Source organism: Mesocricetus auratus, unplaced genomic scaffold (assembly GCF_017639785.1).
Source record: "Mesocricetus auratus isolate SY011 unplaced genomic scaffold, BCM_Maur_2.0 Super-Scaffold_100013, whole genome shotgun sequence".
In the NCBI taxonomy this organism is placed as follows: Eukaryota; Metazoa; Chordata; class Mammalia; order Rodentia; family Cricetidae; genus Mesocricetus; species Mesocricetus auratus.
Genome location: NW_024429196.1, coordinates 8,864,713 through 8,891,814, shown reverse-complemented (window position 1 = coordinate 8,891,814; position 27,102 = coordinate 8,864,713). Strand labels below are relative to the sequence as shown.

General features: G+C 39.0%; 1 protein-coding gene across 1 annotated transcript in view; it reads left to right on the top strand.

Annotated features, from left to right (window-relative positions):
- Positions 1-1,106: 1,106 nt before the first annotated feature.
- Positions 1,107-27,102, top strand: part of Zeb1 (zinc finger E-box binding homeobox 1) — a gene marked incomplete at its 5' end in the record, with an annotated part of 54,290 nt that continues 28,294 nt past the window's right edge. Inside the window, 1 exon segment of the mRNA NM_001281620.1 lies at positions 1,107-1,308. Within this exon segment, the coding sequence (NP_001268549.1) occupies positions 1,218-1,308 (91 nt within the window).

Sequence of the window (27,102 nt, the reverse complement as noted above, 5' to 3'; positions counted from 1 at the left end):
GTGTTTCCTCATGTGGTCAGTGGTGTGCATACATCTGGGTGGTTGAATGTGGGTGGGTGGGGCACATACCCACAGTGTGTGCGTGCACTTATTTGGGGAGAGGGTTATAGATGCCTGTCATCTAAGCATTTGGGTGGTTGCTTTCTTTCAAGAATGGCTAACTGACCAAGTGTCAAGGGGAAGAATAATGGGCAGTAACTGTGCCAATTACCTAGAAAGAATTGAACATCTTCCTCCTTTCCTCTCAGTGTGGCAAATAGTTGAAACTAGGTCTTACAGTGAACCCCACTAGATACTAAATATTCCACCAGAATGATTATTGTACACCCCAAAGGGAAACTTCAATTGTGCTAGATTGTTTGCAATACTTTATTTTCTTCTATATCTCACAGGCTCTACAAAGTATGACAACTACTCAAGAATTGCTTATCTTTATACTTTTGATATTAAATTCATTGAAATTAGTTAGAAATTTTGTTATATACAGATTTGCCTAAGTTAGTTGGTACTTTGCAAAGTCACTATGGGATTATTGCAGTGCATGTGTCTGACAGCAGTTCTTTTCTTAGAGTAACTCTGATGAAGAATGTATGGTTACTAGGAAAGATGGCCCCATAAGAATTTGAAGCCTGATTGTATATAATAGTCCTGTACACAATAATCTCAGTGCAGATGAAGAGTGTGTATAACATGATTTGAGAACACAGAGCACGGACTCAGACTGTTGGGTTCCAAATCTGGCTCCATGACCTGCTGACTGCATGCCAGAGACAGTGCCTTCTCCCTCCCTGGCTTTCTTATGTGTAGAACAGGGATATGAGCAGCAACTGGAAGAACTCTGTGTCATGTGCTTGTTTTAAAATTCTAAGAATTAGATAGAGCTAATATTTGCAAAACATTTGTACATTATATGAATTTTTAATAAGTGTGGATACTGTTATTTGTCACTGACTATCTAGTATCTAGATGTGCTATCAAGTTGCTTACTGATTATGGTCTTTTAAACATTATTGAATTGCAATCTATTCTTAAGTTAATTTGTCTTTTCATGAGAAGTGGAAACTGATTTTTATACCAACTTTGATTATTCATTCCTTTCTATTGCAGTTACAAATTATAACACTGTGGTAGAAGCAAATTCCGATTCTGACGATGAAGACAAACTCCACATTGTGGAAGAAGAAAGCATCGCTGATGCAGGTGACTGTGAAGGTGGCATGCCCGAGGATGAGCTGCCGGCTGACCAGACAGTCTTACCAGGAGGCAGTGACAGGGAAGGCGGTGCCAAGAACTGCTGGCAAGATGACGGTGAGTGTAGTTCCTTATAAAATTCGCTTCTCTTTACTCTTTTAAAAATGTATTACATGAAAAGATACATTGGATAAAAGTTTTAAATAAACAGTAAAATTATTTGCATATCAGCCAATATTAGATACCCTACTTGTTTTTTAAAAGTAGATTTTGAATCAGAATGATGTTCTTTTGACTGTTTGAACATTACCTAAAATATATAGAATTTAATAGAAGTTTTAGCTAGGGCTAAACTTTCCACATATTGTTAAAATGCTTGTATCTACCTTTAATTTCATGTTGGGATACCCAAATTAACACTGGGTTTATAAAGTAATAAATGATATTTTAATATAATAAAATAATGCAGTATGCAAAAATCTCAAACAAAGATATGTTATAGGGGTGTTTTTAGTAGATCCCTGAACAGAAAACAACCCCCCTACTGTCTGTGCCCTGCCAAAGTTAACAAATAAAGTTGGCTAGGCTAGCATTAGGAAGTAGAAGACTATCTGAGAAGTGGTTCTACACTCACTCTTGTGCATGGTTTTGAGGGGTGAGTGGTAACCTAAAACATCTTAGGCCGTGTTTGAATTTAAAGTGTGAGAATTGCAAGCATCTATTAAGCATACGCCTTCATCCTGGTACTGCAGAGTCTCTCAATAATTTAGTAAGTAGGCAGGAACATGAGAAAGCAAAAGAAGCAAAAGTTAACTCAGACTATTCTAATTATAAAATGCTCCATCTTGTTTAAAGCTACAGATATAACAAAAGATTAGCTCCAAGCCCATGAGCATACAGATAGCCTGGTTGATCTCAGTGACCACAAAATAAAATGAATAGATGGAAATGAAAAAGAGGGATTTGTGGGTAGGTAGGAGTATTAAAAAGTGGTGGTGAGAATGGTGTGTATGTATCACATATGTATACAAAATTATCTAAAAGCACATTTAGTAAGTGATATATGTTAAAAAATAATATTTCTAAAATTTAAAAATTAAGTGCTAAGAACCCAAAATGAATTTAATAGCAAGTAGAGAGTCGAAGAGAGAATAAATAAGGTAGAGAAAAATTACATACAAAGTGAAATTCAAGCAGACACATATAACAGGTTGGCGGACATCAAAGTCTAAGGCATGTGTGAATTGCAGGAGAGCAGAGGATAGACGGCAACAGTATCTGAAGCAGTAAATGCTAAGACTGGCTCAGCATTGATGCAGATGTGATGTCTGAGTGTAGAAGCACAGCTCAGTCATCCCAGTGCAACTCCAGACAAGGGAAGGGGGAGAGAATGCATGGCGGGTGCCTGCTGCAGTTAGCTAAGTGAGCCCTGTTCTAGGAGACCTAGTTGTCAAAAAAGAGCCAAACGCAGAGAGGAGGTTAAAAGCACCAAAAGAAAAATGACTCACTACGAATAAGGGAAACTTCCAAAGGCTGTAAAATTTATAAACAGAAACTTCTTTTTAAAGGCAAGAATAAAGTGGAATAATATATTCCACAGTGCCAACCAAGGGAAACATTGCCAACCAAGATACTATACCCAGCAAAGCTATCATTTACAAACAAAGACATAAAAAATTCCCCAAACACACACTGTAAGAAATATGGTACTTATACAGAAACAAAAAAACTTACAGAAGATACATGAATCAAATACACTCTTAGAATGACAACATCCAACAACAAAGGCAGACAATAAGAACAAAGGAACTACAGAACTGCAGAAGTGGTTAACAGAATGCCATTGTCAAATGTTGTTTATCAGTGATTCAGTATGAGTGAGTTGAACTCTCATCAGAAGTTACAGGTGATTATACTCATTTTTTTTTCCAACTACAGAAGAGTCACTTTAGCTTTGAGGACACAGGCTCAAAGAGATAGAGTAGAAAAATTCCCCCATAAGAATGGTGATCAAAGAGAATAATAGAATGTAAATTAAGCGCTGTTACCACAGACAAAGAAAGTCATCACTTAATGATAGAGTACATTTATAAAAAAGAATGTTAGCAGGCTAAACTGGGAAAAGAGACCAACTCCAGAAGTTGTCTTCTACACTAACAGTGCATACTCACTGAACAAAGTACTTAAAAATTTTGAAACTATGTTAACATGTATCTAATGCCTATAATGGAGTTGAAGGAAGAAACAGCAATATTATAAATGTAAAGGCCTTCAACACCCTGTGCTCAGCAGTGGCTGCATCCTTTAGGCAGAAAATCAGCCAGCTGTGTAAACCATTCCACCCTGTCTAGCAACATACCAGCCTTACATAGAAAATCATGGTAATACCTAAAATTAAGTCTCAAAAACCCACCTTCCTTCGCAGGTAGAAGGTAAGAACTGTTGTGTGGCCTGGAACATTATGATATAACGAAGGTCAAACTGTTGGCATGGGCATCGAGTTAGGCAGAAATCCAGAGCATTATTCTGAGTGAAAGAAATTCATTTCCAAGGTTACATTCTGTATGGTTGCATTTGACATCCTAATAGGGAAGCTCTTTAATAAGTAACAAACCCTTGGTTGTGAGGACCTGAGAGAGAGTGTGGTAACAGTTGACTAGCCCTGGGGACTTAGGGCAGTGATAGAACTGTTACATACCCTAATTGCAAAAGACCTGTGGTTAAAATGTATAGACCTGAACACCAAAAGAAAAAAGCTATTCTGTGTATTAGTGTGTGTTTCCTGCATGGAACCTTTAGCCTCATTGACACACCAGTGGGCATCAGTGAGTTCTACTAAACATCCAAGGACATAAACATTTTAGTCTCGGGCCTAAGTTCTTCAAAATCTAATATGAGAAAGATGATCACCCACCAAACTTTCAATCTAGAACCAAATAAAACACGCAGTCCAAACACAGATACCAAAATCCCAGACTAAATTTTAACCACACAATGTATGTGCATGAAAAACTTGAATAATTTTACAAATGTTCAAAATGAGAAAAATATGTGCATGTACATATGTTGAATGCAATATCAGGGTAACCTTTGAGGGAGTTTTTAATCGTCACTGTAATAGACTTCAGTATAATCAAATACTATCTCAACAAAAAGGAAAATGCTTAGTAAAATTTAGTGAATCTCATAAAAGCAATAGTGAGCATTTCTGGGAATAGTGAGCATTTCTTTGTCTAACAAGAGTACATCTTTCTGACTACAAACAAATTAAGGATATTCATTGTCATTGTTTTGTCAACCTTCTGTTGAAGTGTTCTCTACTGTAGAAGACTAGAAAATCTATCAATAAAGGTAGGAATGTGAATGCGAGAAGTTATCATTTACAAATGATACAGTTACATATTTAATAATAATTCTACAGGTAAGTAGATATTAGAATGAATAAAGTAATTTGCCAGGTTTTCTGCATACAATATAATAAACCACTGGGGATATAGCTCAGTGGTAAAGGACTTGCCTGGGCTATGTGAAGCTCTGAGTTCAATCCCCAGTACTATAAAACAAGCAAAGTAATAAGCTGAATTTAAAGTAATCTCCATATATCAATAAGAGCTATAAAGTAAATTTAAGTGTTAATGACAAGAAGAGAGTATAAACTTTTAGTGGTAGCATATTAGAGGATACCACAGTGAGTAAAGAACATGGAACAGAATAGTTTTAACTTACCGCCAGACTTCATTCCAATTTTACCTGATGTTCCAGGGCTCCTTCTGATGTGTCACCTTGCATGTAGTTGCTGTGTCCCTTCATTGTCTCTGCTGTATAACAGAGTCACAGTCAACCTTTGTGTCCCGTGACTGACTGTGTTGAATAGAACTGGTCAGGTATCTTGTAGAGAGAGCACCCCTCAGTTTGGGTTTGTCTGATTTTTCTTATAATTGGACCAGGGGTATGAGTTTAGGAAGTAACACAAGAGTGAAGTATCCTTCTTTGACTTCATATCAGCTAAACACGATAGCTGCAGGGCACCACTGTAATCTTTCACCTGTTGTGATAGAAACAGCCAGAGGCTAAGAAGCAGAAAGAGATTAATGGCGATAAAGCCAGGGTGGTAATGAAATTCTAAAGCATCTAAAGATCTTAAAATTATTAGAAGCACTTTACAGAGGGAGGTGCGAGGAGAATACAGACAGATTAGTGGTGTTGCTTGCAATAGATGATGTGTCACCAGTCTAGAAACAGGAAGAAGGGCAGCAGCATAAACGCAGATCGAGAGCAGTAGCTTGAGTCAGGATGATGGCTAGAAAGAAGGCAGAAGGTATAGAACCTTGATTGTGTTAAAGGATGTTTTGAAAGATGTGATCTGGAGTAAGAGAAAAGAGCTTAAGATGATCCCATCTCTATTATTTATTAAAATTTGAAGGAAACTCAATGATCAGATATTCATTACTCTCAACCTTGTTGGAATCAAAAATGCATAATTTTATTTTACTTTTTGTGTACGTATTCATGCATGTGTGCTCATATATGCTGGTGCTCACATAGGTGTGTAGCACGCATGTGAAAGACAGAAATGGGTATCTGATGTCTTCCTTTATTGTTTTCTACCTTACCTTTTGAGAGTCTCACTGAAGCTACACCTCGCTGGTTGGTTGGGCTGGCTGACAGTGAGTTAGGGATCATCGTGTCTCTGCTTCTCCTCTCCCATCAGTGCTGGGATTTCAGGTCTGCCACTGCATTCAGCTTTTATGCAGGTGCTGAGGGTCTGAATTTAGGTCCTGCTCACACAGTGTTTACCCCCTTAACTGTCTAACCACCCTGGTGTTTTGTTTTTTCCTGCTTCTGTCGTTGATCCTGTCCATTTCCCTTGTGTCTTCTGGAGTATCTGCTGAATGGGACCATGGACAGAGCTGCGACACAACTGTAACTTCTACAAACTGCTTTCTGTCAGGCTGTTTCAAGTCAGTAGTTGCCTAGGTGTTGCTGTTGTTTCATTTAGCAGTGCTGGGGAGTTGAACCTGCAGCATCATGCATGTGAGGCAAGTGATCTACCACTGAGCTACCATTCCAGCCCTGAAACAACTTTTTAACATGTTCATTCAGCTAGTTGTAATCTGTCTCTTCAAAAATAATATAATAGAAAATCATGTTAAATATCCATTTATACTAGAGCTACATTCCACCCGTATATAATAATGTTATCAAAAATGGATCTGAGACCAGTTTTTTATTATTTTTTTGTTCACTAGTAAAGTGGTCTGCTGATAGTGTTTTGTGGGAGAGGTAGTTTTTGTTTTGTTTTGTTTGAAATTTAGTTTGGTATGTTTGTTCTTTGTTTACTTGCTTGTATTAGTTATCAACTTACCCCTTAAAAAATTCTCTGGTTGGAAATTAAATGCTTTTATCTGAAGTTCACAGCAGGTGGTCAGAAGTAGAAATACATTTGCCCATCTATCAGTTTTCACTGTTCCACAAAGATCATAGCCACTCAGAGATGAAGTACACCAGCACTAAATGACACTGACCAGGAACTAAAGCTAGTATGGTAAAAATGCCTTAACAATGAACATGGCTTGAAAACAAGTGTTTTGTGTGGAGACTTATACCCTGGGTTTGGGTGTCTTCAGATCTTGAACTTGGTGCTTTCTGGAAGAGATCAAACTCATTCTTGCAACTCCTGGCTCCATTTGGACTTGAGTGCAAATGCTACCACTCTACAGTCACCGCTCCCAAATGGGACCTTATTACCACTCTTGTCCCTTCTTCTTTTCTCTCTAACCCTTTCCGTGTCTTCCCCCTCTGCCTGCAGAACCTCCTCTTCCTTCCTTCTTGTCACCTCCTCTCCCACCTGAACTCCCTGCCGCAGTGGATGCTGCACTGCCCACAGTGTCCACAGCTGCTTTGTGATTGGCTTGTTGATCCCTCTGTCCCACTAAACAACTTCTGAAAGGCAGGGACTGTGATTTACTGAGATCTGTGTCTCCGCACTGACACCTAGTACATGCTGAAGAGATGTCTACACCGAATACTTTAAGATATTTTCCTTTTAAATGTGACATCATTGATCTCAAGAAAAAAGGGTTTCCCTTCTTTGCTTTTCCTTTCATTTTGAGAGCTCCAGTTCTTTGTCATTTTTTTCTGAAACTGTTTAGACATTGCACTGTTTAAACGACTATATTCACCTTTAATTATATGACATTCTCTCTGACCATTGTAATACACTTATAAAATATGAGCTATGTAAAAGCCCCCCTGCAGTGTTTAACTTTCCTGAAACATGAATAAAGAATACAGCCAATTAAAAAGATTAAGTTTTCTTAGTTCATGAGTAAAATATCTGAAAACTAGTAAAGATAATCATTTAATCCCTTATCAACTATTAAAAAATATAGAAATCTCTGTTTTTGGAAGAATGGAATAGACATTTTTCTCTCTGTTCCTCCCACTAAGCAAATGTGTGTGAGAGAGAGTGTGTGTATGTCTGTGTTACATACAAAACAAACATTTGAAGAGTCTCTAAAAAGTGAAAAGAAGCCAGAAACCTCAAGAAGCCAAATGACCACCCAGCAGTGGAGTCCTCAGATTTTCTGTCCTCTCTCTCTCATATAAGACCGTGTACTGGAGAAGCCTGGTCCAAAGCCTCTGCAGGTACACACATGACACAATAGTTCAAGCTCTCTCTCTGGCCAAAACTCAGGAAAGCAACAGCAGTAAAACTTCTAGATAGTAACTGTTCATCTTAGCCAGACACCACAGAGGAAACTGCAGGTTCCTGAGTAGGAAACTCTGTCTTCTGTTCTCACTGAAGGGAAGCATCCCAACCCCCACCCCACCACAGTGGTGGCTGAGAGAGCAAGTGGCAACAAAGGCCCCTCATCTTGCTGAGTAGGGCAGAGGAACCTCCTGGAGAGTCAAGATTACAAAAGGCATTCACTCCAACAGGGTTTCAGAAGAAGCCTCTCTCATCCACGGTCATATAGATGGAGGCTAGTGGGGAAAGCCTGATGTCATCCGGTCATCCTGCTTTACAGTAAATAGCAGCCTCTTCCAAGATGCCCTTTTCCCCATCAGGGAACAGATGCTGAGAGAATATCCTGGAATGCATTTCCCTCTGTCTTAAGTGATAACTAAAGACATCCATGTTTCCTTCAAAAATACTTGTTACCATGAACGAGGAAATTTCAATTTGAATAGAAGCAGCAGCAGACATCCAGAACTTAAGTGACACTGGTTTTAGACTTTATGACCAGGAATGTAAGCCAGCGAGTAAAAATCAACAATTATGAACATGGCTTGGAACCAAAAACAAAGCCCCACCCAGCCAAAGCAGGGAAAATAGAAGCACTAAATGAAGTTATAGTTGAAACATACAGTAACAACAACAACAGAAAAAAATAGCAGGAGTTGGTAGCAGAAGAAAGAGGAAATGGGAGATGGAAGTGCAGGTTGACACAGTCTAGCTGTCTGGACAGTGGGAAGAAGGGAGCCTCTGAGAACTTTTGGAGTTGATGTTTATGACATCAGCTCAGCAAAAGAGGAGGAGAGAGGGCAGGACTGGAAAATACTCAAAGAAATGACTGAAATATTCTAATATTTGTCAAAAGACATAAAACTGTGCCCTGAATAGAATAAGCCTGGAGAAGTGCATGCCAGAAAACACCAAAGTCAAACCTGTGAACCCTAACGATAGGCAAAGTGACAGAGACAAGGGCAGGAGACTGTGGTTGTAGGGAAGCCCAGCTGAATGTCAGCCCCTTCTTAGAAACCACTCTGGAGGCCAGCAGGGTATAGCTCACTTCTCAAATGGTGAACTTTTCCAGCCTAGGACTGTGGGTCCAGGGAAACTAAGGGCATTTTCAGGTAAAGGAACCTCCCCTCCATGAAGTCAGAAGCTGCCTGAAAGAAAGGGGATTGTGATGGCCATTCTTGGTTGTCACCTTGACTACATCTGGAACTAACAGCAAACGGCTGGGCACACCTGAGAAAGATTATTTCATTAAATCATTTGAAGTGGGAAGACCCACTTTTAATCCAGATCTTTTGAGGTGGGAAGATCCACCTTTAAACTGGAAAATGCCTTCTGGTGACAGCTTCTATGAAGGATATGGAAGAAAGAAGCTTCTACTCTTTGCCTGCTTGCCCTGGCTCTCAGTGGCATTAAAGCCCACTTCTTAGAGATTCCAGAATATACGGAAGACCAACTGAGATATCCAGCCTCATGAACTGAACTACTAGATTCTTGGACTTTTTGTTAGTAGACAGCTATGGCTGGACTAGCTGGACTACAGCCTATGAGCCACTCTACTAGATCCCCATATGAGAACCCTGACTAATGGAGGGGTGATGAAGATGTAGTCAGGAAAAGGAGAGGCAGACAGGGATGTGCAGTCACATGTTCTCCTCCTGCAGTTCTTCGGTTATATATGAAAATTGAACAAACATACTACAAATATGGATACATGAAATTATCAAAGCCAGCCAAGAGATTATCAATAATTTTTAATTTACATTGTATATAAGCTACCTAAAATATATATATATATTCAACATGATCCTACACCAAATTAATACTCAAGTCACAGTACATATAGAGTTGCACATTCATCCTATACAACTATTATCGACCTACTGTTAGCATGCATTAGGTTGTTAATAATATTCTCAAGCACTGGAAATTACTTCAAACTTTTAGAAACAAAATTCTCCAGTTAACATATGTAATTTTCATATATAAACTCTGTTTCTAACCTATGTAAAGTGAGAATACTAGCCTTTACCTCACTTAATTTTAAAAATTAAAGATTAATGTATATTCCACCATGCTTAAGACAACCTTGCCCAACCGAAAGCCAAAAGAACAAATCTAAAATACAATTATGAGTTCCTTTGATAGATAGTGTGGCCCCACATGAAACGTCAGTGTCAATATCAGCCACTGGAAGCCTAACCCAAGGCATTGCAAGCACTGTGCTTATTATAACGCCTGCTTTGCCATTACAAGAATTCAGACATTGGTGAGATAAAGACTCAGGGCAGATGTGAGCACTGCCTGATGATCCAGAGCACTGTTTCAGGATCCCAGCAAACTCTTCTAATTCTAACCATAAAGACTAAATACATTTTGTTATTTATTCAGTTGGTTATTAATAAAGTTTAGGTAATGAGACTTCAGGTGCATATAATTTCTATCCTTGAATTGATTTGGGGGCTCTTCAAAACAGTTCTTAAAATTGAATTTAGAAATGGTGGTCTGTCAGTTTGAATATGGTTATCTAATCACCCTGGTCCTGAAACATCAACAGAATTTGAGTCACCACAAAAAGAGCTTTCTCACAGAGTAGCATCCACCCTGCTGGGCAGAGCTTGCTAGCAGCATTGTTGCTGGCAGGTTCTCTTCCTTGATCAGAGCCTCTTGCTCTGCTATCCAAGTGTTCTTTCCTTACAGCGGGGTCTCAGGTCACCATAACTTCAAGAGGACATGGTGTGAACACACTGTAGTGTTACATCAGTGTGCTTTGCTGAGAAAGGAAAGGGTTTTCCACAGGAGCTGGAGAAATAGTAGCAATGACGTTTTCCATGTGCTAACACCATGTTTTCTATAGTACTTGTTAGCTAATGCGTGCTCCAATAAGGGGAGCTGACTACAGAGAAGACCAAACTCTTATTGAAACTTCTCTGTAAGTCTAAAAAGTTTCAAATTAAAGGCCTTTAAAAATCCCAATACAAAATTTTTATTGGGCTCTGTTTCTCTGAGAAAAGTTGAATTTTCAACTTTTTAAATGAACCTTTGATAGAACAAAAGGAAATGTTGAATCCTAACAGTTGAGATTATGTAATCTACATACTGTTGGAGGAACAGTCATTCTCAGGCCAATGGCCCTTGTCTCTTCCCAGTTGCCACCACATTCAGTGTGGTCTCAAAAGACTTGAAATCGAGGTCAATGTAAATCAAGCTTTTTTTCCTTTGGAATGTTTTTATCAGGTCTGGTTAGATTTTAAGAGACACTTCATTTACCTAAAACACTGAAAGACTGTGAAGGATGTCAGGTACAAACATTCAGTTACAATACTGATACATTCTCTGTGAAAACTAATGAGTGTTCATGAACAGGTGAATCATCCGCCATTTCCCTCTGTGCATTGGTCTTTTTGTTCTTAGAACGGGTCTGCATGATAGCTATTACTCATTCTAAATGGAATACCAATAATCAAACCAAGTCTGTGTGGTTCTGAAATATTCTATCTTCTTTTTTTCAACAGAAAATATATACATATTAAATATGCTATTCATACAGAGAGCTAGCAATGGGTAGGAAGCTGGATCATGCCATCAGTGCCCATCCATAAAGAAATAGCTTAAGAGCAGTTACCATGTCAAATTCCACTCTGTATTTTTCATGGCTTCCAATAAGGCTAAGAACCACTAATTACTGGGTTTCAAATTCAGTGTCCAGAAAAACTAAAGCAGCAAAATGGAAACAAGACCAAATCTTCATGTGGCTAACAGAAAAAAGCTGCTATCCTTATTACTCTCCTTGCTCTAACAGTATTTCATCGGTTGTGTGTTTTCTTTCTATGCTGCCATGACAAATGACCACACATTTGATGGTTTAAACTATACACATTGGTTTTCTTACAGCCATTACAATCTCCCTCCTCAGATGTTAGCTGAAGTACCATCCTTTTGGTTAAAAAAGGATATTATTCCCTTGCTGGATCAAGCCCATTTCTGGCCTCCAGAGGGTACTTGCATTCCTTGGTTTATGACCCATGTCTTTTTCTGTCGCTGTGATTAAAAAAAAAACTGACAAAAGCAACTTAAGGGAGAAGGGTTTATTCTGGCTCTAAATTCAAGGCTGGGAAGTTGAGACGACAGGAACTTGAGGCATTCATCATATCCATGGTCAGGAACAGGGAGGGATAAATACATGCTGCTGTTCATCTTGCTTTCTCCATTTATATAGTCCAGGACCTCAGCCAGGGACTGGTACCATCCACAGGGGACAGCTCTTGCCACTTCAGTTAAAGCAATCAAGATAATCCCCATGAGCATGCCCAGAAGCTTATCTCCCAGGTAATTCTGGATTCTGTTAACTTGTCAATTAACAATCACAACCATTTTCTGAATCTTTAGAGCCAGCAGAACGAGGCAAGTGCCTTCCACCTTGATCTCTCCTACTATTCCCATTTCATCTTCCACACTTCTATCCCGTCTTCCGCTGTTAAGAGCCCACAATGAGTAACTAACCTCCCACATGATCCAAGAAAATCTCCCTATCTCAAGGTCTGCACATCTGTTTTGCCACTTAAGATTTTTGTGGCGTTGTAGAGTTACAATGTTGACAGCTTTGAGAAGGCATTATTGTATAGACCACTCACTTAAGTTTAAAAATGTCACCACAATCCACACATCACAGCCTGATGTTAATAATCATTGTAGTGCATTGTTAGTGTGTGTTCTGTGTGCCCATGTTCTAAACTGTGTTTGACTCTCATACAGTGAAACAAACAGGTCACATTTCTGCTTTGTAGATGAAGGAACAGATACAAAAGTGAGCACTGTTCCACAGTCACTGTTGTGTGAGCAGAGGCTTGAAGCCTGCTGGTCTGAACTTGGAGATTGTGCCATTAACCTCTGCATTGCCATAGGCCACTCATGTGATTCAAGGCTTCTGGCATTTAACTAATTCGTGACTTAAAAAATGGTGACTTGTTTGTGTATAGGCAGGTTATTTAAGTCTTTTAGCTTACCAAAAGGAACAGTAGTGAAGGAACATGACAGTCTGTAAATGTATGTGACTTAGCTGATTTTACTCACCATCACTGTCATATTGGATCCCACTACTTGTTAAATCAGTCCCTTTGGGATAACTTAAATAAAAATAAAAAAAGTTATTAAGTTGCATCATGCAAGCCAGTAGCACCCTGTGCAGAACTCAACAATAACTGTCTCTCTTATATAACAATATCTCCCTTAAGTTGCTATTTGAGGTTAATGATAAAGTCTTTGCAATGTCATGTTCTAGCACCTAGCACATTTCTGGTTCAAGGTCAGCTCTCACATAATGAGCAGGTAGGTGAATGGATGACTTAATTAAGTTGTTCCTGAAACTGTCAATCCACTTGACCCTGCTCTTAGAATTGAATGAATTAATTTGAGGTCATAAGGTTTCAGAGACTATGATCCCCAAATCCTACATGTAGTGAGGGTAATTGTCTCTAAACAATTACTGTATCTTCCTAAGATCCATTACAGCAGACATAATTTACTGAGAATGTACTGTAAGTTAGGCATCAGGCTGAATACTTCATATATGTTCTCATTCTGTCATTAGATAATCCTATGGGGTGATTGATAACTTAGTTTTATGGCAATTAAAACTAAAGATAAGAACTGATAACTCTCTCCAAAGTGACTCATGGACCCAGTAGAACTAGTATGTTAGCTATGAATAACTGATCTCCCCAGATGATGTGAGACTTCTGATTTCTTGCGTGGAAACCTGCACATAGATCTTTTTTGTTTGTTTGTTTGTTTGCTAATCTTGTAGACACATAGTGTTTCTTCCTTCCTGGCCTTTGCTCTTCATCTCTGTCCTCCTCACTTCTTGTCCTAAAAATACCCAAAAATTTTCTGGGTTAAGTTTCATTTACCATTTGCTTTTGTTTCATGGTTTTTTTTGAGACAGAGTCTCACTATGCAACCCATATTTGCCCTGAACCCAAGCTTGTCTCAAACTTGGAAGCAGTCCTCTTGCTTCAGTCTCCCAGAGTGCTGAGATCACACACGAGACACAACACCCAGTTTATTACTTAAATAAACTCTACTGCTATATATAATTATCAGTTGTTGCCAAGAAACTTAAGATAGCAAAATAGTTTTTAATCACTATAATTCCACATTTTCATTTATAGAATTAGATATAGAACCTATAACTATAAAATTGAGTTTTTCTTGTTTTTCTAAATGTGAGCCTAAGAAATTAATCTATTTTTGTTATTTATGTACAGTCCTGTGCATTTTAATACAGAGAGACAAAGACCTTTTCATCAGTAAAACTTAGAAGTGTGACTTTTTCCTAGTTATGTCTTCCTCCCATTCAAATGCTGGCTGTCATAGTCTAGACTCTTGTTTCTATAGTTTCTTTCCTTGGGGAAATGTCATAAAATGGGACCATCTAGTGTGAATCATCTGCATCAAGTTATCTTTCACGAAGCACTGACACGTGACCGCTCTGTTGATGGATAATATTGCAATGTGTGATGTGCCAGATACACTCTCTTCCATGTCCCATGTTAAGGGCACATGAATTGTTCCCACTTGTAGAAATGTAGACAAAGCCTCTACATGCTAATATACAGGGTTGAGGGGGTTGTGAACACATTTTCAGTTCTATAGAAGAAATGTCTAGAGGTAGGATTGTTGTGGTACAGTATATTTAATATTGTAAGAAATGACCAAACTATTCCCTCAGAGAGACTCTATCATGTCACAAACAGAGTGCAGTCCCTTCTCTGCAACCCCACAAGAATTTTTCTGTTTGTTTTGTTGTCCATGCTGCTGATCTTTTCTGGTGCTGAAGATCAAACCCAGGGTCTTGCGCATGCTTAGCCATGCTCTATCACTGCACTGGTTTTTTACTTTACCCATCTTTAAAGGTATGTCATCATGATAAGTGTAGTTTCATTTGCTTTTCCTTAATAGCTAGTGAAGTTGAAGTGATTTGAGAGTCCTTTAGAGTTGTAGTAGATACATAACCTTTCTGGTGCTGGGACTGACCAGGGTCTCAGCACATACTAGACAAGCACCCTGCCACTAAGCAACATTCCTAACCCTTAGAAATTATTTTTCCAGTCCTCATCTTGGCTTCTCATTCGCTTATCCTAGACTTTTCCAGGACGAAAGTTTTAACTGCTAAATCTAAATTATTAGGTTTTTCCTTTGTAGATCATGCTTTTGGTGTCATAGCTAAGAGCTCATTTAAGATTTTTAAGATGTGAAGTCACAGGTCATTTTTTGTTTGATACAGATGTCTAGTTGTTTCAACACTGGGAAAGACTAACTTTCTGTATTGGACTGGCTTTGTCAGTCCTTACTCATATGTATTTACGTGAACCTGTTCCTGCACTCATTCTGTTGGGCACTGTGTCCTTTGTCAGCACTGCATAAGCTTGATTATGTAGTTTAAAGGATGCACTCAAGTGGGAACTGCATTCCTGTGCTTTCTTTCCCATATTGTCTTCACTGTTCAAATGCCTACTTTGCTGAGAGTTTACGCCGTAAGTAGTAAAATTTTTTACTTGGCTTGTTTCGTGTTAGTTGAAATTATGAGGTTTTTTGTCTTTAGCCCATTGATATTGGAGATTATACTTTAATGAGTGCACATATATTAAACCAACCTTGATTCCCTGGAAAGCCCAACTTGGTTATTTTGTATGTTACTGAATTGACTGGAAATATTTTGTGGACTCTTTTCGTGTCTGTTTAGTACAGATAATGATCTGTGGTTTTCATTTTGGCCAGTTGCATGATTTTGTTACCAGAGGAATAGTAAGATCTTAGAATGTGTTGGAAAGTGATTTTTACTCTTACTTCCCTGCAAAAAAAGTTTGATGTATTTGTCCTTTAAATGTCTGATAAAGTTTGCTAATAGGATAATATTGGAATGGAGTATTGTTTGGAGGAATGTTCTAAAATTTAATTGTTTTGTGGTGCCAGGATCTTGCTACATGAGTGATGAAATTAATTTTTAAATAATTATAGGAATTTCCAGGTGAGAGGTCTCATTGGGGTATTTTAGTAGTTTCTAGTTTCAGCTCCATTTCAGAAGTTTTCCTGTGTGTGCATTTGCCCAGGGTTACTGTAACACCACATGTGCACCCTAGCCGCTGTGCTTGTCTGCCCACTGTTTGATCTTACCAAGAATCGCCCATTGTTTCATTGGCGTCCACTGTTATACTTTTAATTGTATTTATTTCTGGTCTTTAGTGTTTCCTTTCACCTGTTTCTGCCTCATCATCTTTTCTATTTCTGTTACACGGAAGCCTGGTATCTTGGAGCTTTTTAATAACATTAGCATTTAATGCTACAATTGTCTCTTTAAGCACCAATTTAAGGTCATTCCAAATTTTTGACATCTTAAAATTTTAACTCTTGATCCATGGTTTCTTTAAAGGTGTGTTTATCTCTATGTCTGCACATTTTCATATAACCTGATGCTGGTGTCTAGTTTAATTCATTTGTGATCTCAGAGATGTATTTTATAGGACTTCAGTGTTTAAAACTTACTATTTTGTACCCTGAGCATCTTGGCATGCATGTTCTTGTGTGTGTGTGTGTGTGTGTGTGTGTGTGTGTGTGTGTGTGTGTGTGTGTGCAGCCCACATACCATCATCAGATATCTTTCCTCATTGAACTTGGAGCTTGGCAGTTTGCTAGTCTGATGGATCTGAAAGCCCCAGGGTTCTCCTCATCTGCCTCAATACTAGGGTCCCATTCACATGCCACTGTGCCCAGCTTTTGGTGTGACTGCTGAGGTCAAGCTCAGATCCTCGTGTTTGCATGACAGTTACCTTACCAATGGAGCCATTTCCCGGCTCCTTAATCATCTCACATATTATATCTCCATGAATGTTCTGTGTGTACTTGATAGAAATGTAACTTCTGTTGCAGATGGCTGGAAATTCTATAAATGCCAGGTGAATCTAGTTGTCATGTCATCATCACGGTAGCTTAGTTTTTCGTCCTTGCTGGTTTTCCCTCTACATGGTTGTCAGCTGTTGGTGTGAAAGGAGTTCCTTCTGATGCTGTGGGCATGTATCTGCTCTGTCCATTTGACTTTCTATCTTACGTGTGTTGATAGGATTGGTACATTTTCCAGCTGGATTGAGTCTCTTATGTGGTGTTTCTCTGTTACACTGGTAATGTCCTTAGCTCCACACATGACTTTTGTCTGATGTTAATATAATCACTCCAGCTTTCTTTTGACTGATGTTTGTGTAATATGATTTTTCATCATTTTAACTTTCTCAACTGCCTTTGTTATTATATTTTATAAAATCTTTGTAGCTAGCAGATAAAGTAGAACTTCGGTATATTTGGTTGGTTGGTTTCCACTTTAGTCTGAGAAAGTATGTTCCTTAACTGCTTTTTTTGACTATCAGATGCAACTTTTGATGTTTGGATTTAGGTTTCTGCCATTTTGTTATGTTTTCTTTTTTCTGTTTTTTCTATCACTTTTCTGTTTATTTTTCATTCCTTCTTTTTTATTATCTGAGTATATTTAATATTGTACTCTTGATTGAGTCTCTATATAAATTTTAACATTAACTTTATAAGTTAGAATAGATGCATTTTTGAGTTCTGGCTAACCCAGTCCAAAAAAGGGTAAGAATTTTAGAATATATAAACATAACTCTTCACAAACTGCTTAGGTTTTATTTAGTGTTTTTACCACTTCAAAAAGGATGTAGAAATCCTGTCACCATGTCTATGTTGTAGTTTTTCTTCCTGATGCTATGGGTGTGATGTGTGCATGTTTATGTAAGGGGCATGCATGCACATGGAGAGATTCTGCGGTCTGCTATCAGGTTCTATCCTTTGAGAGAGTCTCTTGGAATCTGGAGCTCAGCAGTTGACTAACAAGCTACATAGGAAGCTCCAGAGAGTCTCCTGTCTCTGTTCCTGCTCTCTCTGGCGCTGGAGTTACAGACGTGCAGCACAATACCTGGCCCTTTACATGGGTCATAGGGATCTTTACTAATTGTACTATCTTTCCAATCCCTATTCCTACTGTAGCTCAGGCTAGCTTCTTCAGCCTGGTAATGTAGCCAAAGCATTGAGCCTACTGACTTCCAGCTCTCACCTTCCAAGCACTGAGACTATAGGTATACTCCACCAGGCCCAGCATTGTAAGTATTCTTACAATGTCATTTCCCTATCTAATTCATGATCCTCTTCTGCCAATTTTCTTCCAAGAGTATATTTATTCTTCCTTTAGAACTTATTTCTAAAGGGAAATTCTTTTTGTTTTAGAAATAATCTTATTTTACATATCAATCCCAGTAAAGAAAATTCTTGAAGGATATTTTGACTGGGTATAGAATTTTGAGTTGACTAAGGATTTCTTTTTCTTTCAGCATTTCAAAAATGTTCCACTTTCTTATTGAATATGTTATTTCTAATGATAAATCTGTAGTCTTTTAAGATGTTATCCTTCAAGCCGAGCGGTGGTGGTGCACGCCTTTAATCCCAGCACTCGGGAGGGCAGAGGCAGGCGGATCTCTGTCAGTTCGAGGCCGGGCTGGACCGACAGCCTCCAAAACAATACAGAGAAACCCTGTCTCGTAACAACCAAAAAAAAAAAAAAGATGTTGTCTTTCAATAATTATGTGTCATTTTCTCTGACTCTTTTCATGAGTATTATCAAACTGAATTTTTATTCTTCCGTGATGGGCTTGGCCTCTTGGCCTCAAGTTATTCTCAGTTCATCTCTAAAAATCAGTGAATTTCTTGTACGTAATGACTTTTGTCTTTTACTTAATTTCTGGGAGGTTTTTTTTCTTTTATCTGTTAATCCTTCTTGTTGTTCAGATTGAATAATTTTTCATTGTTTTTATTGGAAAGTTCACTGATTCTTTGCTCTTTTATATCCATTATCTAGTAAGCCTAACCGGTAACTGTTTTGTTTTAATTTCTGTCACTGTTATTTTAGTTCTAAAGTTTCCTTTTGGCTCTTGAGTTAGTCAGTGTTCTCTAGAGTCACAGAACTTATAAGTCTGTCTATACATATAGAAAGGGATTTATTGGAATGACTTACAGGCTGTGGTCCAGCTAATCCAGCAATGGCTGTGAACAGTTGCAGTTGCTCAGATCACAAGGCTGGATGTTGGTCTTCAGTAAATGATGGTATCCCGAAGAAGTAGGTTCTAATGCAAGTAAAGGAATGGACTTGCTAGCAAGGTGAGGGAAAGCATTCAAAAATCAAAAGCTTCTTTATTTCATATCCTTATGTAGACTTCCAGCAGAAGGCCTGTCCCATTTTAGATCTGGATTAAAGGTGTACCTTTTCCAGCTCAAAAGATCTGTATTAAAAGTATGTCTTCTTATCTCAAAGATTCAAATTAGAAGTGCATCTTTCTACTTCAAATTAAACAAAATTCCTTTATTTCAGATGTAGTCAAGTTGACAACCAATAGTAGCCCATCATGTGATTAATGTTCAAATAAAACAATAACTGGATCATAAAAATACCTAAACATAATACAACTATCCCACATACACTCAAAAATGCATTGCATATTTAACAGGCCATCATTACACCTGATGTGATATACCTATTCCTCATAGAATTAATTACAAATGCTTTATATATTTAGAATAGGTAGCAATGTCTCTTAGGGGACATTCTTTTAGTATCTCAAACTTAAATATGATAATCATTGATATTCTCATAATTGATGTTACATCTCATGATAAAGAAATTAAGGGAGGACTGGCATGGGAAGTAAGCTTGTTTCTAATTTAAATATATAATAAAGTGTAAAAAAAGAAATTGGAAAAATGCAAGTATCTGTACAAACACATTCTTTAAAAATATGACAGAATTGTTCATGTCAATAATAATCCTCTTTTCTGCAACTGGTCACATGGTCTTAGATGGTACTCCTTCCCCTACTACCCATTCTGTATTTCCTTCAACCACTTTCTCTGGGGCAATGACCCATACTTCATTCCTGAAGGGTCTGTGCCCTTTGTCATCCTGCCTGGATTAGGTTATTGTAGTTTCCCCCTTGACTTTAATCACAGGACATGGTAGCATCAAGAGTCACCCTAAAGGATCCCCTGTACTTCAGACATAAGCTTTCTTACCTCCATTGTGGAGGAGCAATCCTTTTTCCCCTGGTAATCTGAAACAATTGCCCCTCCTAACTCTGTTATTCCTTTCTTAGCCTGTTGGCATAAAAGCATCAGAAGCCCAAAGTGGCCAAGAGAAAGTCTGACCTTCCAATTCAATGGAATGTTTGTTGTGTCTCCTGGCAGGAGCACTCCCTGCTCTGGAACCAAAACGTCTAGACCAGCAGAACTTAAGGTCACAAAAACTTAAGGCAACAAAAAATTTCCTACTGGGTCACTACAGGTGGTAAGTGTAACTATTCCCCCATTCTACTCCTTGATTACTGGACTTGTGGATTCTGGCTATAGGAGAAACCACACATATATTCTCACTGATTCAAAGCATATGCTGTCTTCTGGAGAACCCTGCCCCTGCCCTCCAGGCTGCTGTCACATAATTGGCACTGCTACTGTCTTCAGGAGATCATTCCATGTTTCTATCAGGCCAGCTACTTCAGGAGGTGGGGAGCATGGTAAGACCAGTGGACTCCATGATCATAGTCCCACTGTCACACTTCTGGGTATGAAGATATATTCCTTGTTCAGAAACAGTATTGTATGGAATACCACACCAGTGGATCAGGCATTCTTTAAGACCATGTATGGTGGTCTTGGCAGAAGCATTATGTATAAGAAAGGCAAATACATAACCAGAATAAGTATCTATACCACTAAGGACAAAATGTTGTCCTTTCCATGGAGGACATGGTTCAATGTAGTTAACCTGCCACCAGGTCACTGTCTGGTCACCCCAGGGAATGGTGCCATATCTGAGGCTCAGTGTTGGTTTCTATTGTTGGTAGATTTGGTACTCAGTAGCAACTGTAACCAGGTCAGCCTTGGTGAGTGGAAGTCCATGTTGCTGAGCCCATGCATAGTCCCATATCTGCCACTATGACCACTTTGTTCAGGAACCCATTGGGCAATGACAGGAATGGCTGGAAAGAGAGGCTGACTGTTCACAGAACAGGACATTCTATCTTCTTGATTACTGAATTCCTCCTCTGCTGAAGACACCTTTGGATGAGCATTTACTCTTCACCCATTTGGCGAGATCTAGCAATGTATTTCTTCCCCAGATGTCTTTTCAACAAGTTTCCAATCATGCTCTTTCCAAATCCCTGACTAACTAACCAATCCATTGGCTACAGCCCATAAATACTTTGTTGTGCATCATCTTATTTTCCCCTTGAAAGTTGACACTTGGTTGTTTTGCCACATGCCAGATCATTCTTAGTTGAATACTGAGCTTTTAGAGTAGCATGAGATTCTCGGTCTTTTATTTGTTTGTTTGAGACTTGGGGTTTAGCAGGCAATGTAGCCAGTTGTATGTACGCTGAAAGCAGTGAGCTGTTTTCTATAGGCTCTGGTTTCCTCATCAGACACAGTGCTATTTGGATCTGTCCTGTGCACACTACCCAGTGGTCAGTCTGGAATTCAAGTAGTGAGCTAGCCTGGGTTTGTGTGTTATGTCGGATCATATTCATACACGAACAATCTGGGTATAAATCCAGGAGCTGACTGACAATCTAATGAGCTCACTTTCCTGAGCATCTCCATTGTCATGTGGTTTCCTGGAACCTCCCCTTGTCAGTCATCAAACCAGAGATCTGGGCATTTACTTACTGGATTTGGCTGTTCCTGTAGCTACACTTACAGGAAGATAGGATGAAGACTCCTGCTGTTCAGTCAGGAGTTTTCTCCTTAGTTTTCAGGTTCCTTGATTACCTTCATCATTGTCTCCACCTTAAAAGTACTTCAGGGCATGGAAGAGAAACCATTTTTCTCTTCCTTTAGCCCTTTCTGGTCCAGAAGATTAAATTGGAGTGTCCCACCAGGCCATAGGACACCTCAGTTGTTTTGTGTGTGGAGGGGGAGGGGCATTCCCTTGGTGGTACTTTGGTACCTTCTCCAGAATGCCTGCTATGACTAACCTCCAAGCAGCTGCAGGTGCCTTCTCTGTCATTCTCCCAGCTTTCATCAGGAACATTCGACAGGAAACATGGAGTAGTTCTTTCTTCATCTCAGCTGAACCTTGCTTCTTGTTTTATCTTTGTCGCAGTCAGCAGCTCTTCACGGACATGGTGAGCTACAATTACTGAGGCTTTCCAGTGGGATACACAGGTTGTGTACTCTGCATCTGATGAGTTTCTTCAGATCTTGAGATCCTAGCATAAAGTGCCCTGACATCTGAAACTTAGGTTTGGATTTTCAAATTCAGCACGTTCAACCTGTACCACAGATATTGGTATATAGCTAAAACCTAGAAGATACAGCCTGAAAAACAACACATTGCAATATATTATTCCCAATTAAAGTTTCAGCACTTTTAGTTTGAATTCAGGAATTTGCTGGCATTTGCTTTCTCTGTAGGTTTCCCTCAGCAGGTCAGTATTGTTGGGCCAACTATGGAAAAGATGATGCAGGCCTTTCACTGCTCCTCAGAGATGGCTATAAAAGTTTCCATGAACAACCTGAAGTGATTACAGACAGATAGTATAAATTTCAGAATGCAGGTTTTAGAGTTCAGCACATGTGCTAAATAGCAAATCCTGACTTTGACAGGTTCTGCTCTCCAATTGCAAGCAAATCTTCTAGATTTTCAATTAAAGTGAATTGTGTTTGCTGTCTTTGTTTTTCCTTACCAGGAATTATCTCATGACTAAAATAACACGTGTTACTTCTTTGGCTTTATGTTTGTTATTTTTCCTTGACCTATTTTAATTGAACTTTAATTTTATGTAATTACATATTTGTAGAAATTTCAAAAAGTTACAGATTCATAAAAATTCACATAGATTCTGTGTGCCCTTTACATGGGTTCCCCTAATCCTGCAAAATTGCAGTTGAAATCACAACCAAAATACTGACACTTAACACTCATAATCAAGATACAGAACCCTACAACTACCACTTCAAGGCTTCTGAGTCTCTATCCACGCCACTGCCTCACTCCTCCCCACACCATCACTAGCCCATGGCAATCACTAATGGGTTCATTTTTGTCATCATTTCAAGAATGGCATACAAATAAACTCATGAAGTATAAACTTTTGGATAAGTATAATTTCTTAGTGATTCATCTGATTACTATGTGTATCATAGGTTGTCCCTTTTAATTGGTCAGAAGTACCATAAAACTTACTTCTCAAGCTATATTTGCCATTACTTGAAATGAAAAGTCTTTAAGAAATTTCTCGTGTTTATATATTCACTTTGGAATTTGGACAAAATGCCTCAGGAATACTCTCCTAGTTCCTCTTTTCTCCTCCTCTCCCTTTTTGGCTTACATTTGCCAGGAGAGTATTCTACCTCTGAGCCAAGTCTCCAGCCCATTGTGTTACTATAGGTAACCAGTCGTAAGGAATGGACATTGTTGTCTCCTAGAAAAAAAAATCTATGTACAAATAGATTTTAGTGCTTTATTCTCCTTGTATTCCCAGAACTAGAAGTGAAGCCCAGGGGGAGAATGCGCGTGTGCCTTCTCCAGAAAGGAGACTGACTGGTGCATACACTTTGCAGTGCGCCTCTGTGAGTGTCCTCGTGCTAGGCCAGCAAAAAACAGGAATCTCCCTGTTCTGCAGCGAATGAAGTGTACACATGCTTTAAGCCAGCATCACACTACACTAGTTTCTCTATTCACTAAATCAACTGCTTTCAGTTCTTCAACCAAAGTTTCAACCCCAAATGAGGAAAAGAGTAGAGACTTTTGCTTTTAAAGCAAAGGAAACTGGCAGTAGGAGAAAAATCTTTTCTGGGTATAATTGTGAGAAGGGATTATAATATCTAGAATATATAAAGAGCTACAAAAATTAAACACAGCACACAATAAATGTGCTAGTGCTGATGAATTGAACAGTTCTAAGAAGAAGAAATATAGACAAATTGCCAGTCCGTACTTGTGTTTGCCATCCTTAGTCATTAGGGAAATACAAATTCAGACTACTTTGGGATTCTAAATCACTACAGTCAGAATAGCTATCATCACAAAACACAAAAACAAATGGTAACAAATTCTGGCAAGGATATGGGTAAAGAGGAACCCCAGTACACTGTTGGTGGGGGTGTAAATTGGTTCAACTGCTATATAAATCACCGTGGAGTCTTCTCAGAAACCAAAGACAGAACTCCCATATGACTTAGCTGTACCACTCCTGGACACATGGCCAAAGGACTCTTATGTATCCCACCACAGAAACACTGCACATCCATGTTCATTGCTTCTCTATTTACAATGGCAAAGAAATGGAATCAGCATAAATGTCCATCATCGAATTAAATGGAAAATGAATATGCGGTATGTGTACACATAAAGAAAATGGAATTTGCAGGAAAATGTGTAGAAAGCACTATATTATGATAGGTAAGCCCTATCAGAAACACAGTTTCTACGTGTTTTCCTTTCTGTGCAGACCCTAGCTCCTAAGTTCTGTATATGTCTATTTATGTGGGGGCGAGTATGAATAGAGGTCAGAAAACGAGGAAGAGGCCATGAAGTGGTGGGGATAAGCTGTAAGGAAGGAGTAGGCTGTGGGAAGGTAATAAAACACTTGTGAGAGGAAATGGAAAAGGAAGTACATGGGGTAGGAAGGAAGATGAGAGAAAAGAATGGGTTTGGGGTGAGAGAGAAAGGGATTGGGGGGAAACAACCACGCTAAGTATGTGTGAGGACACCTGTTGGGTAGATGGCCTGTGTAGTAAAGAGCTTGCCCACAAGCCTAGGGTCCCGAGTTCGGTTGCCCAGAACCCATGTTTGAAAAAAATACAAAAGTTAGGTATGGTGTGTGCACCTGTAATCCCACCACTGGGCAGGCAGAGAAGAACATCACTGCTGCTCACTGGCAGCCAGTGTAGCTAAGTGAGGAACTCAGGTTCTGTGAAAGATACTGTCTCAAAGTAGATGGTTTTTGTCCCTTTCTCCTTCCCTAGGGGACCATGTATGTCTCTCTTAGTGTCCTCCTTGTTTCCTAGCTTCTCTGGAGACATGGATTGTAGGCTGATACAAGAGCTCCTGAGCAAATTGGGAACATGGGGGGAAGGTAGGAAAAAGAGAAGGGGAGAAGAGGAGGGGGGAGGAGAACATGAGGGATCAGGAAGAATGAGTCAGGGGAAAAATAGAGGAGAGCAAGAAAAGAGACACCTTAATAGAGGGAGCCAGTATAGTGCCAGAGAAATCTGGCATTAGGAAAATGTTCAGAGTTCCACAAGGATGACGCCAATTAAGAATCTAAGCAATAGTGGAGAGATTACCTTAAATGACCGTCCCCTATAATGAGATTGATGACTACCTTAAATGCCATCCTAGAGCCTTCATCCAGTGCAGAGACCCACAGCTAAGCACTGAACCAAACTCCTGGAATCCAGTTGTAGAAAGGGAGGAGGGATGAGCAAAGGGGTCAAAACCATGCTGGAGAAACCTACAGAAACAGCTGGCCTGACCAAGTGGTCATATATGGACCCCAGTTGTAAAGCTGGGGAACCAACAACCGAACCCAGCCTTCTGAATGTGGGTGCCAGTTAGGAGGCCAGGGCAGTCTATGGGGCCTCTGACAGTGGAACCAGTATTTATCCCTAGTGCACAAATAGATTTTGGGAGCCCATTCCCCGTGGGGGGATACTCTCTCAGCCTAAATACATGAGGGAAGGCCTAGGACCTCCCCCAAATGATGTGACAGATTTTGATGTTCCCCATGGAAGGCCTTACCCTCCCTGGGGAATGGATGAGGGGTTAGTGGGGGGACATGGGAGGATGGGAGGGAGAGGGAACTGGGATTTCTATGTAAAATAAGATTGTTTCTAAATTAAATTTTTAAAAAATATGCTTTGTCTAAAAACAAGAAAATAAAGAAGGAAGGAAAGGAAAGAGGGAGGGGAAGGAGGGAGGGAAGAAGAGGGGACTGAGGAAAACACCCAACATAAACCTCTGGCCTCCAGCTACACATGCGTATATGTGCTACTTTGTCTATTAAAAATAATATTTAAAAATAAAGTGCCAAGAATAAAATCATGAATAATAAAACTCTGGGAATAGATCCTGAAGTATTTTAATTGGTCATCTAAAGAGCATAGAGTCTTACACCAAGGAGCAATGAAGGAGAATAAATGGAGAAATTACCTAATTGAATCACAGATAGATTTTTAATTAGCTATAATAACTATAAATAGAAAAACCAGTGATATCCAAAAGCTAATAATACCATTAATATCACTGTTCATATTATGTTAGCAAGTAGTCACTGTTTTGTTTTTCAACTGATGAAAATGAAAGACATGCACAATAAGTAACGATAACCATCTTTTAATTACACAGTTACCATATTACCATTATGTTTTAAGTAGATGCATTAAAAAGGAAAGAATGAGATAAAGACAATAAAAAGAAGGAATGAAGAATGAATGCTTAGAGGTTTGCAGACACATAGCAGACATGGTGCCTATCCTGCAATTCTGTAAATCCTAATTGTCGTTTTGCTTTACAAACTAAGAATTCTTTCTCATAACTGTCTACTATAGACAGCATTTCCATATTTATTTGAAATTATTGAAATATTTTAACTGCTTTTCATATAATGATTATCCTTAAGTATTAATGTAAAGGCTAATAAAGAAAGAAAATCTGCTGGCCATGCGTGGTGGGCCGTACCTATAATGTAATCCCAACACTCAGAGGCTGAAGCAAGGCTAGCCTAGGCTACAGTGTAAGACCTTGTCCTCAAAAAAGCAAAAGAAGTGCGGAGGAGAGGCCAGACTTGCAGAAGGAGAGCATGCTGAGGTCTTGGCCTGCTGTGTAATCCACAGACTTAGAGAATAGATGTTCTAACGGGTGCTAAGGTGTGTGATCAGTGCTCTGTTTCTCAACAGTCAAACTCAAGAGAAATCAAAGTCAGAATTTTTGACTGACATCTTTAGTGCAATTTGATTAGGTACAAATAACTGTACTATTTAATATAACTTTGTGAGTATTCTGATTATAATTGGGATATGTATTCTGATCCAATTAAAAAGTTCTTTTGTGA